This window comes from Echiichthys vipera (genome assembly GCF_963691815.1).
Source record: "Echiichthys vipera genome assembly, chromosome: 7".
NCBI lineage: Eukaryota > Metazoa > Chordata > Actinopteri > Perciformes > Trachinidae > Echiichthys > Echiichthys vipera.
Genome location: NC_139832.1, coordinates 25752977 through 25765920, shown reverse-complemented (window position 1 = coordinate 25765920; position 12944 = coordinate 25752977). Strand labels below are relative to the sequence as shown.

Sequence of the window (12944 nt, the reverse complement as noted above, 5' to 3'; positions counted from 1 at the left end):
ATAACTCTTACAATACTGACTAAAGGAGTTATTGTTAATAAAATGCATGCATACTTTTCAAGTGTGGCCAGAAGTGGGTCGGGCTCTGAAGAGCCCTGAACCTGGAACATCTGGTCTCTGCTCAGTCTGATGATCTCACACAGTGACTGGGAGGCATTGGAGTGTCTCTGAGTCAAGAAAGATGGATACAAATTAAAAAGAAAATAACATGAATCACATGAAACTAAGCATATTCAATAATCAAATTTAAGTCCTAATACAAATGTAAAATCAATATTACTATTGATTAAATAGGTCTGTTAAAAAACAAAAATAGACTATCTGCAGGGCTCAATAGCTGTAAGATTCTTTTTAATTTGGGTGAACTGATCCTTAAATGTAGGGGTGCACATGCACATTCTCTGGAAACATTATTGTGTATCAAAGTTAATTGTTAAAGGTTAAATGAAAACCAAACAAAATGTTCCTACAGAGGACTTCCTTATCCTGGTGACCAATGGAATACAGAGTGAAGTGTGTGTGAAACTCACATCCTCATCTTGAGAAGGTTGTACCATGTCCACCAGTCTCTGAATCACCTTCTCCTCATTCAGCCACTGAAAGAGGACAGTGAGCAGACATGGTCAGGACAGCACACAATGTTAGGGGGTAAACCTCTACTTTGGCTGGGGCCCCACATAAGAAGGAATTCGGTACAAACCCACATCTTTGAGTTTTCAGTTGCTTTAAAAAAAGTCCAACATCTTAGAAAAGTTGCAGTTAATAGTCCACCACTGTCTAAATCCATGTTGCCAGTACAGGCTACTTGTTCACCTTAAAAGGCCTTTACACACTGAGCACATAATAAATTAATGTAAAAATACTCGCAGAATATTTATATTATGCTATATATTCATACTGGCAGCGATGCAAATTAGCGACACTTTTAGATTTGCGCCAGCTCATCTACCACAGCCAGTTCCGGACACATTTTAGTTTGAGGGCTTTCTGGGGATGGTGGTGAACGAGAGGGAGAGAGATTGAAGGTAGATGTGGTGTGAGCAGATGAGAGAGAGCAATTGGAGCAAAAGAACAGTTAAAGTTTTAGCAGTGGTAGTGAACAAATAAAGTTGATATCATCACTTGAAGTTAATTTACAGTAGTTAGAGCTTGTTGTGTGAGCACAAATAAATGCTGCAGCTCCCAAAGACCAACGGAGGGTTTCAACTCAACACTGAGTATCGTCGCTGACCAGAAGACGAAAGAAAAGTGTGTTCCCTGTGCTGTCTGATCAGTCGGAAGCCAAAGAAGAAAAAAAGCCAACATTAAGCTACTGTTAGCTATTTAATTGAGTTGCCTATAGCGAAATACTCTGAAGTCTGACTCCGAATTTGTACTCCCTCTTGTTAACAGTTACAGTGTAGACTTTATGTCTAGGGCTTTTATTGTGAAAGGGAAGAAGGGAAGGATAGGATCTGGTATGAGCTGCGTTTGTCAAGTTTGAAAGAAGTAATGATGTTTGGCATCTATACAGTCTATGGTCAGCAATACAAAGCATCAATATTGTTTTATAAACCATCCAAGTAACAAAACGTGATTGATGAGCCTGGTGCAAAAGCTCAGAAACATCAACCTCCAATTAAAAAAATATAATACAAATTAGTGTATAAGGCCTTCATATAACACGAGAAATGATCTATGAATTTCTCACCAAATGCATATTGTAAACTGGTTAAAGGCTTCATAGTGATGTTATCAGTGAAGAATAGCAGTATGTATTATCTTTTGTACAGAATACGGAATGACATGTCCTTAAATGTTTACTGAGGCGTGCCAGATCACAATGAGCACAATTTAATTAGGCTTCTTATTATGGGTTGCAATGGTCCAATTTAAACTGTGTGATAAATGAGCAAATGTGGGAAGTCATTTGAAGTCAGCTGAGAAAGTGTTAGTTTGCTACCCACATTGAGAACATCCTGTCGTAGCTGTTGTGGTTCGATGCAGGTGAGCATTCTGAGCAGCAGGTCCATGATGGCAGATGTCCCAATGTGTTTGATCATCAAGTCTACAAAGTCCTCTCGCTTCCGCAGAAATTCCACGATCTATGAACAAAAACCATGCATACACACACACACCTTAAAATCAGTACAAGGAACCAACTGCCGTGTTTCCAACATACCTAAAATATCCTGGTAGGACAGATAATCTCATTCAGAGCATGGGATTATTGTGTTTTAGTAGTTTCTGGAAGAATCCTATGAAAACTTGCATCCTGTTCTCAGATACCCCCTTTTCTTGATCTACTTACCTGTTCAGGCTTGCGTCCAATAAGAATGGACAGGACTTTGGAGAAGAAGCTGGCCAGGAGCGGGTTGAGAGGCGGCTCATTCTGGAGGAAGCCATACAGTTTCATCAGCAGTTTTTCATCTTCTCCCAGTCTGTCGTTGATCTGGCCCACATCCGATGTAAGCAGCTCACATGATATGTTGGGATACCTGCAAGAGAATAAAAGCTGCTCCTTAGATTTTCCCAATCCAATATGTCGCTTGCACACTGTGCGTTTACATGCACATCAGTAAACCGAAAATGCCCTCACCCCGGTTAAGGGAATAATTGGATTATTGAAGTTCCCCTTGTATACATGAGCCGGGGTTGAATGGGAAAATGACGGGAGTAACTCGACCTCCGGTATAGTAGGTGTCCGCCAACATACAGCTGGTTGGAATACGGCTTTATTTTCCGGTTCACCTTTGTCAAATCACAAGCGGGGGGGAAATGGCCGACTCTAAATAGTGATGTTACTTGCCATGGTGAAGTCCTCCCTCGGTTTAAAGGTAACACTTTATTGATGTAATTTTTTCACGTGTTTTTTCGGCGCTGTTGTTTCCTGGTCTATTCTATTTCCGGGTCAAAAGCCACCGCCGTGAAGGGGGGAGTTCTAACCCAGGCACATGCGCAGACGAGAAACCCGATATTAATCTGGGTAAAGTGTTAACATGCAAGAGAACTCAGGTTACTAAAAGAGTTATCTAGGTCTGTTAACCGGGGTATGAGAACTCCGGTTTTTGATTGGGTATGGTGTTTACATGCCCTTGACCCGATTATAATCTGGGTTTTAAACTGCATGTAAATGCACTGACTGTGACGCAATGTTTTGACTGGACAAGTTGCCTCTTTATAGATTCAGAGGCAAGAGATTTCAAATTTCTGACTGTTAGCAAACAGATGTCAAGAAATGTATGTGTGGGGTTGTGTGTGGTTGTGAGACTAGAACTGGCCCCTAATGCCTAATGTTGAAATTCAAGTAAAGAGACTTTGAAGGATTTGGTCAGGTTCGAATGCCCAGTTGTAAACCACCTTGTTGCACTTTATCCTGAAATAAATGAAGGCTTACAATTTGATTAAGGATGGGTATAAGATCTGCAGACAAAACATTTGGCATGCTACTGTTCTGTTATTATCACAGTTTCATTAGCCCTGTCTAACTACTTTTCTTATTCTGCACTTCGACCAGAGAATCAGAGTTTGCAGTGCTGAATATCACTCTCAAGCACTGGGTTCCGGTAGTATCAATATTGAGGCTAACTACCTCAAACTCTCAACACATGGTCTATATTCAAGACATCTCCTTTTCAACCTCTGCATGTGTCTTTTTTTTTGGGTCTGTTCTGACCTGGTATTAACATCCATCTTGAGTGATCCGATCACAAGTGGATAGCTCTGACTACAGGTGTCAACACTCTCAGGAGATTGAGGTCGGATGTCAAAAACGTCATTCGGAGGTAAGTAGTGAGAACGGGTTTGTGTCCTATGGCCAAATTAAGGACCGCCTACTTAACTGACGCCCCATGCCTGAGAGGAAGTACTCCTCATTCACAGGCTTTGTCCACAACATTTGAGCCTGTAGCTCTGTGTATTTTGGCTGTTTTTGTATTTTTAAACATTATTATTTTGAAAATAGTATTTCTCATGTCACAGAAACCACTGAGAGTGATTTGTGTGTTCTGGATGTTATTATTAGACTGTTGCCGTTTGTTCCCCTGCACTTGACTCTCTCTGGAATAGTCAGATAAACACATTTATTTATATGTTCATAAAATACACCCGGAATTCTGAACATATTACGCACAAACTGCTCTTTGTGTGAGAAAGGTTTGGCACACAGGCAAACTGTAGGAAATCGCCTTTTCATGAGTCATCTCTCGATTCTGTAATAATGATTTTTGTGAGGGTAACAACTGAAATTCACACACAACACATTAACAAAAAACGATTTTTCATTAGGCTATCTATATGTAAACTGTTATGCAAGTGCTGATTTGCATATAGAGCGGGGGAAGTGAAATCAGATCACAAGTGGTCACTGAAGATACGTGGAGACGCATTCTGCTGCCAGATGTGAACAGACAGACTGAGTGCCCACTTGTGATCAGATCACTCATGATGAATGTGAATACCAGGTCAGAACAGGCTCTTGGATCCATTCATTACATTATTCAAATATCGGAGTGGCATGACAGTTAATACAAAGAACATGATGACTCATGTTATTGTTGCCTTGTGGGTTAAAATTGTGCCAAAAATGTCTTTTACTGTGTTAGAAGTGTAATTTGCCCAATTTTAAGGGCTCTCTAGATGCCATTTTTGTTGTTTGTCAACACAGCTGGCATCTACATAAAATGCTTTGTGGACCAGACATGGTGGAGCTGCAAATAGGATTATGCAAAAGACGCCACAGGACCTAAACAAGGAACTAAAGGAATGTTAGTTCCTTGTTTAGTTCCTGTGGCTACTTAGTTTCTGGAACTATTATGTCAAAAAAGGCCAAGTGCAAGACCAGGTTTTGCAGTGCATGCTAAAATGACCACTATGTCCCTGCTAATAATTTTATACATTCTGTGACTGCAAAAATGTGTTTATTGTACCATGAAGTGATCAATGACAAGTCAATCAATGAAAGGTTTTTAGGCCTAATGTATAAAAACATAATAATTTGTATAATTTGATTGCAAGATACACTGTCCTCCTGTTTTCTGTGAGCTAAAACCATTAACAGCACATGCTAAAAAGATTATTGGTTGTCATACAGAAGACAAAGGCGGGAGTCTACATAGCACAATAACAGAACTCTCTTGAAAGGAAACAAACCAGGTCATTCATTTAAAGCTCCCCTATCCATTGCACCGTTTTTTCTTACTTGTATTTAACCTTCTCCTCAACATCAGTATTGGGTTCCTGCGTGATGAAGGTGACTAGGTCCTCCATGCACTGTGGTCTCAGCAGGAAGTCAACCAGTTTGTGGTTCTGGGCCTTGCACTCCTGCAGGACATCATCCTCATCCATCACCTCTGTCAGCGTCACATCCTCCTTCTCTAACAGGGTGTCAATGTGGGATGTGGTGTGGAGGTCGAATTTCCAGAACATGTTGACTGTAAAAAATGTGTGCAAACGTCATCAAATAAAAAATAAGATATTTCATCAGAGGTTATCAGAATATAACAGATGACTATAATAATTAACTGAGGGATCATTTAACAGCTTTTTCTCCAGCCTACCTGAGATGTTAGAGTCCAGATGGCGGAGCTCAGGTTAAAAAGAGGTGTGTTTTAGTCTTTGGGAGTTGTGGCCCATTCCAGGCTAGCCAGATGGACAGACAGGCAGGCAACGGTGATGGACAGACTGACAAACAGCACACATACAGCGGTTCAGCAGCACACACCTGTCAGGCGAGAAACAGAGACATGTTAAAAGAATGTTCCACTGCTTATAGCAATTTGGATTATTACTTGTAATCACAAGAGAACAAATCATTCATCTACATTCGTATCAGAATGCTTAGATACTGATATCGGTTATCTGACTCAAATAGCTGGATCTATTCGTGTCTACTGTATGTTTACCATATACATTATATACACTGAACATTTAAATGCGTTTTATGCTTTGACCAAATTGTTGCTGCATTTACAGTATAAAGTTTACAGTTAAGTGATAATTACTGCTGATTGTGTCTCCTTGAAGGACTCATCAACAAATTAATATTATGCTAAGAATCACCTCAACGATCATGTTGAACCTCTATTGGTGATGGGTAAATAAACACCCGTTTTTAAACTATTATTAATGTATGGTACAGCCTGGTGCTCTAGGGGTTTGTTTTCGGATTTTAGGCTCTGTGTCGTGGCCATGTGGCCAGCGTGTGCAGATGAATGGCGTTGGTGGCCGCAACGCACAAGTCTAGGATGATCCGCCAATATCCAAATTTGCCAAAAATTCACAGAATGATGCATTTTGTGTTATCTGTCAGATTTTGATAGACCTCTGTTGCTACACCCCGTTAGGGTTTCCACCATGGAGGGAAGACAAACACTGTTTGTCTGCACACACTGCACACTTTACCGTGATATAGAGCTGGAATCCAGAATTATCCATTTGATACAATGCAATACATAGAAGTTTGGGTGCTTTGAATGTTTGAATATAACCAAACACAGTAAAACCAATTCAAACCCCCCTCCTATTGCATTTATTTTGTACTCGAGTGCCATGGCACAAGATAGGCTTCTCTGTTTTATAGCCTGTTGCCCTTTTGTGAAATTGTTCCTAGATTTTATAACCGATACAGTTTACCAAAGTTGCCAGTAGGCAAAATGTTATCTCAGTCCCCAGCAGAAGCATTTTGTCGGTCTTTGACACTTTAAAATCTGTCTGTTCAAAATAAATGAAAGAAACAAATCCAGGGTTTTTTCTAACCCTGAAATATGGCACAGAAACGCATTTCTAATTTTTTTTGAAAACCACAACCAGTGAAGAAGAACACTACTACCACTAGTACCGCAACCACAACAACAGGGAGCAGCCGGAGTGAGGAAACTGTCCGCCTGCCTCTGCCTGCAGTTGCACCTACAGGCTCAGCCCCAGCACCCGCAACCCAGCCTAGCGTTATTGGATTAAAAGAGCCATTGTAGACAACATCCAGTTTGAGATTTCCTGCAGTTTTGTGGTAATGAAATGTTTTCACGTTCTGTGGCACCGGCTCGGTACTTGGAACTCTAGCTGCTGATCACACAAAAGACAGAGGACCTACGTGTGTCACAGTCCAAGATGTAGCATTATGTTTGACAAAGCTCCAGCCACAAATAAGAGCCGTGTTTTCAGAGACAGAAAAACTGATTATTCAGTTCATCATCCCCTCATGAGAGACTTGACTCCACGACCTTAGAGCGACATTTATTCACCTGTAACCATGGCGCCCTGCCTGTAGCTCAAAGTAGGTGCATGGTGCTGCCGAGCACTTTGGTCCTGTATCCATCCATGCAGTTAAACGTCACACTATAGTATTTTTGCAAAGTGGTGGGGATGGAGATGGAGAGTGTTATTTTGATTGTGTGTTCTTAGCGTAATGGATGTGGAGAACTGTTCAATAACGTGCTTAATTAGTCACATATTATATCCTTTAGATGTGCGTAAAAGGATTTTGTAGCTAATAAGAGTCCTGTGTGACAAACGTAGATGGTGCAGTGACTCAGGTTCATGCCAGCTGACCAAATCTATTGTATTGTTATAGCGTTTTTGTGAGGTTTAATTAATAGCGCATATTCATCTGAGAACTGATGACATCTGTGTGTTGCAGACCCCGACTGTGTGCACTGAAGTGTATATGACAAAGTAGTGAAAGTCAATCTATTTATTTTTTAAATGTATTTTAAATAGGCCTATAGGCTCTCATAGGTTTTTTTTTTATCCAGAAAAAACATACAAACAATTTTTTCACAGCACCCCCTGGTCAAAATTACTTCCAGCAGCCCAGCCGTCATGGGACGTTTGACTGAACAAAACGTGCATGTATCATTAACGTGAATCACAGATCTTATTTTCTGACGGATTATGCGAACCAGCGCGATGCTAAACCTCCAGGTTTTGACGTAAGCCCTGGCACACTTACTGCTCACAAATATTAAGGGTGGAAATAATAATCATAATGTTAACAGTGAGTGATATTCTGTAGGGAACTGTTTTGGTCCTTGGGCTGTGGCTGACAGTTGTATGAATGAGAAAGGTGGACGTGGTTTTGTGCACATAACTTTGGTTCAGTATACGGTGGCTGCATATGTTTCTTGACGAGCGTGCATTAGTCACGTGCATGCCTTAGCCCAAATTCTGGCCAGAAAAAACCTTGAGATCCAAAGGCATTTGTGTATTTTCCCCTTCTGTACCAAACTCGCTCCCGAAGCGCTCCCGTAGCGCCCCCATATGGATATATGCTTGTTAATGTTATATGGTTGCGGGAGAAAGGACATATGTATTGTAAAATTGTAAGACTGGGTTAGTAATATTTCGAAAAACAGTCTTAAAGAAGTCAAGCAGTGTGTCATCAGCCGACAAAGTGGACCGAACTGTCAGATGAATGACATCGCCAGTTGTTTATTTCTGAAAAAATCCCTAACTCCGTGTCCTAATAGCACACAACGTGAGCAATCGTCACCGGTAAAAATCACTTCGATAACATTGTCACATGTTGTAATGTCCCTATATAACTGGCAGCTAGCAACACTGCGCGCTGTTTGGAGCTGCACTTTAGTCGGACGCCCAGCGCGCGTCGAATGTGCCACGATGGTGCTTAAGTGCCCCTTTGGAGCCAAAACGTTTGCTAAAGTGCCCCCTGGATGCCAAAATATGTGCTAAAGTCTCCATCTCTGCTGGACAGAGAGCTAGAAATGCCCTACAGCACTAGAGGCTGGCGGAACTAATAGCTCTTCTTGCAAAGTGAACGAGGAGGAAACGGGCAGCGAGCAGAGTGCCAGGGGGATTTGAATGGGACTTGTATCGATACTCACGGCCAAAAATCGATACTTTCTGTGGAAACAAAATATCGATTTATATCGCAGAATCGATAAAATCCTACAGCCCAGATAGATAGATGGATAGATGTATACTTCTTTGACCAACAGAGCCCACTGTATATTAGCAGAAGTTCTATATAGCAATCCCAGAAGCTGGGCCAAGGTTAGTTACAGTGAACAACACAGTCTATCATGTAGACAAGGTCTGCTGAGGGAAGCGCTTCAATGTCCTTCAGTTGTGTTATTTAGTTTATCATTTAAGTAATTTGGTATTTACTTGTTACTTGTTCTTTCAACTACTGATGTAGCCTACTCTCATTTTGCATTGAACATACAGTAGTTCATATCAGTGGTTAAAACGACTTTCTGATGGAAAAATGCTTAACATATGTCATTAAATATTAATGACTAATCGATAATGTTAAGGATGCCGACTATCCCTTAAAGAATCTGCCTAAAACTAGAATTCCTAATATGGGTATAACAGGGTTCCTACACCTTAAGGCACGCTAAATTCAAGACTTTTTAAGACTTAAATGCCACCTGGAATGAAATTTAAGACAAATTTCACAACAAACAAAAATAAAAAAGCTTACATCTGCTCTGTGCATCCCAGCCGCAAGCATGCGACTGGCTCTGCTATCGTGATCTGCATGAAGTTGCGACAGGAGGCATTTGGTAAAATATGTTTTAAAAACTAAATGTTTTAGTTAACAATATTATGCAGACAATTATTTTGAGATTTGAGAATAATTCAGAAAAAAGAAAAGAAAATCTCACTACCCATGGGTTAACATTTCTAAGACCTTTGATTTAAGACTTTTTGATAACAAGTAAGGTCTTGTTCTTTTGGATCAACAAATTCAATGCCTTTTAAGACTTTTTAAAGATTCACGGGAACCCTGATAAGAAAAAAATATTGCAGCTATAGGATTTTCTATAATACACTATACCACACAATACATAATATCACAGGGAACCAATAAAAGCAAAGTTGTTTCATAGTACAGCTATTCGAGGTTCAAGTTTGAATGTGTAATTTTCTCTGTATATAAAACGCAGTATACAAGATAACAAAATTGCACTCCTTCAGAGATACAGTGTACAAAATAAGAACAGATGCATTTAGAAAAGTGCACTCAGTAAAGCCATGTGTTCTTTGGACCCACTCATGCAGCCCTGTGTCTTCCTCTTCCAAAAAGAAAGAATCAAATATCACTCAGATGTCTATCCTGGCTCCAGCCAAAATACACTCATTTTTTATTTTAACCCACTAAAAGCTAGGTGCTTACTCTGCCGCTGTCTTATTAAAAGGGAGAAAAATAATAAATCAGACTCTACTGCTGATATTGCACTTGACAATATGACAATATTTTCCAACCACACGCAATAACAAAAATCAGGTCATAGGTAAGCTTTGCCAGACAATACTTCACACTAAGAACAGACTCTTTAATTAGAGTTATGGATTAAGTGAATTCCTGTTAACAGCTAGAAACCTGCTTTCTTGGCCATATATATGCTTAATTGGGCTTCTTGTGGGATCTTTCAAATGATTATATAATTTTGTAGAACAACATTAATAATAGCCTTTTCCAAAATTATTGCAATCCTAACTCTGACTACAGCTGAAACTAAGATAGAAAGGTCCAAACTGCCTGTGAATGTTCTCATTTGTGCAGGTCATCGTTATCCCCAAAGCAATTTCAGTCAAAAGCAACTGGACTTGGTTATTTGTCTAGGAAGACGTTTCACCTCTCATCCAAGAGGCTTCATCAGTTCATGTAAGCATCTGACCAGGCTGGGAAAGGTCCAAATTGTTTTTACAGATTAACAGCATTTGAAAAGTCACTTCATTCACTCACAGCTACTAATCACCATCTGATCTATAAATGTGCCACGAGCCCAAACACAACAAATTAAAATGTAACCAGTCTGCAGCCTTATGATCAAATATCCCAGCTACAGTTTAAAAATGAGCTGGTGAGAAGAAGAAAAATCTGATAACTGGCCAGCTGCAGGTAAACACGTTTTATACTAACCAGGTTATTTCCATGCGTATGCATGTATGTATGTATGTATGTATGTATGTATGTATGTATATATATATATATATATATATATATATATATATATATATATAATGCTGGACAGCATGTTTCCTGTTTCAAGCAGGTAAATAAGGGTAAGCATGCACTGGTGCATGAACCACATTCCTATTTATACTGAAGAAGACTGAGAAGAGTGAAGCAAATATTTTCAAGAAACACAGCAGATGCTGAGCTGTTAGCTTAAAACCACTTACATGACTACAATGTGGCTAGTCATAATCATACAAAGTACGTTTGTATTGTCCATGATTTAGGTTGTGTTTTTCCATGTCAACAATTACCGTAGCAACAGCTGCCCACCACTGGAAAAAGTATTGCAACCATAAAACAAATCCATAAGTCTCAAGACAATAAAATATATCCCCATATCCCTCTGATGAGCTGCTGGATATAACAAAATAACTGAGAAATCTAAGCCTAAGGCCAAAATCAATCAAATACTCTGGGAATGTGTGCAAAACAATAGTATACAGTTATGTTACAGTATAACACTGTGCCTGTTGGGATGCCACAGTCCACTAGCCCCTGTCACGGGAGCCAAACAATATCGATCTAGACCTTAACTAACTAGTAGCTACTGACACTTAAGATACATTTGACCTAAGTTCCCAATCTACGTGTGCGCATGCTCAGATAAAAGGACAAGCGTTGGTCTTACAGATTCATCAACAGAGCTGCTATACAGCCTATAACTTGGACATAGTCTTATGTAATAGCTAATTGCAACCAACAGATTTTCAGTTTGCCTCAAAACGCAGCAGTGATCGCACATTATGACTGTTGGTTACAGCTATCCACCAATCGCAAGCAAAGTCGGCGTTCCTGAAAAAAAACCCCAACATGATGGCCCTGTCATATACAGTTAACTCACCGTAACAACGTCAGAAAAAGCTTTGACTCTGGCTAAACGTGGTTTAAATTTTGAAGTAAATTAGATCGGACAATTCAAGTTCAATAAACGACAGTATCACAATTTAACGTTATTTGCTGTCGAATCACTTGGTTTGCAGTAACGTCAGTGCGTTTAAGTATCAGGGCCCAAGACAGACTACCGCTAACGCAATAGAAACGCACCGGTTGGCAAACTGGCTAACGTCTCTAGCTATCGTAAGCTATTGCTAGCTAACCTGGCCACCTAAAACCAGGATCAAACTTACGTTAAAGACTAAAGCTGCGTCGAGTTGACCGGTATCACTGAGCTATTGGACTAACGCTAATTAACTGACAAGTAGGCCAACTAAATAAATAAAACGATATGGCTTCATGATACCTGATAACACTGATATGAAATGTTAACGTTACCCATGTCCTAGCTAGAGGTACACCAAGAGTGTCTGACAGCACAGTGTTAAGATGGCCAAGTATGCTTTCTGCTAGCCAGCTAACATTAGCCGGCTACCTAAAGACTGCTGGCTAATCGTCTCTTCAGCACCAACCAAGTGCCCGGGCTGGCGAGTGTACCTACCGATAGACAATGGTAAACGGCGAGTCTCCAGCATGTAGCTTATCTTGCCATTAGCCCCACGCCTTACCGAAACGAAAACAGAAAAAACACGAAATTCCGGTAAGCAAAATAAAGCGTTTAAAAGTGATTCTGACAGGCGCGAAAAGGTAGATCAGCGGAGGGCACTTTTCAAGATGGCGGTTCCGTCAACTTCAACGACCCCTTCCCCCACCACAGCTATATGCGTCTGTCACTCAAACTATCACCGCAACGCTATTGGTTGAAATCCCATCGCTCAAACCAGCCCTTGAGTTGTGATTGGCTACAGGCGTGCCACTTCTCTGCGTCATCTAACCAAAGTATATATAACCTGTGTCCCGGAAGAGCGGCGTTTATATTGTTTTATGAACTGTCTATGTTTTGTAGACGCATGTGGTCTCAGAAGAAGTAAAATAAAGTCATGTTTTTTATATAACGTGTTGTATAGTCACATTTGGGTGAAATTCGGTTAATGTAAAACATTAACCCCGCTCGCACGTTTGCTTGGTATAACAAATCGAGCAT

The 12944-nt window shown here is 40.3% G+C and overlaps 1 protein-coding gene across 4 annotated transcripts in view; it reads right to left on the bottom strand.

The window, feature by feature from the left end:
* Window positions 1-12580, bottom strand: part of ppp6r3 (protein phosphatase 6, regulatory subunit 3) — a 34267-nt gene extending 21687 nt beyond the window's left edge. For all 4 annotated transcript variants that reach the window (XM_083916262.1, XM_083916263.1, XM_083916264.1 and 1 more), the window contains exons 1-7: window positions 12402-12580; window positions 5538-5701; window positions 5180-5411; window positions 2291-2477; window positions 1947-2084; window positions 531-596; window positions 55-167 (exon numbers count right to left, since the gene is read on the bottom strand). In XM_083916262.1, the coding sequence (XP_083772388.1) occupies window positions 55-167; window positions 531-596; window positions 1947-2084; window positions 2291-2477; window positions 5180-5406 (731 nt within the window). In that variant the 5' untranslated portion in view covers window positions 5407-5411; window positions 5538-5701; window positions 12402-12580. The remainder of the gene's footprint in view (window positions 1-54; window positions 168-530; window positions 597-1946; window positions 2085-2290; window positions 2478-5179; window positions 5412-5537; window positions 5702-12401) is intronic.
* Between the last annotated feature and the right edge of the window lie 364 nt (window positions 12581-12944).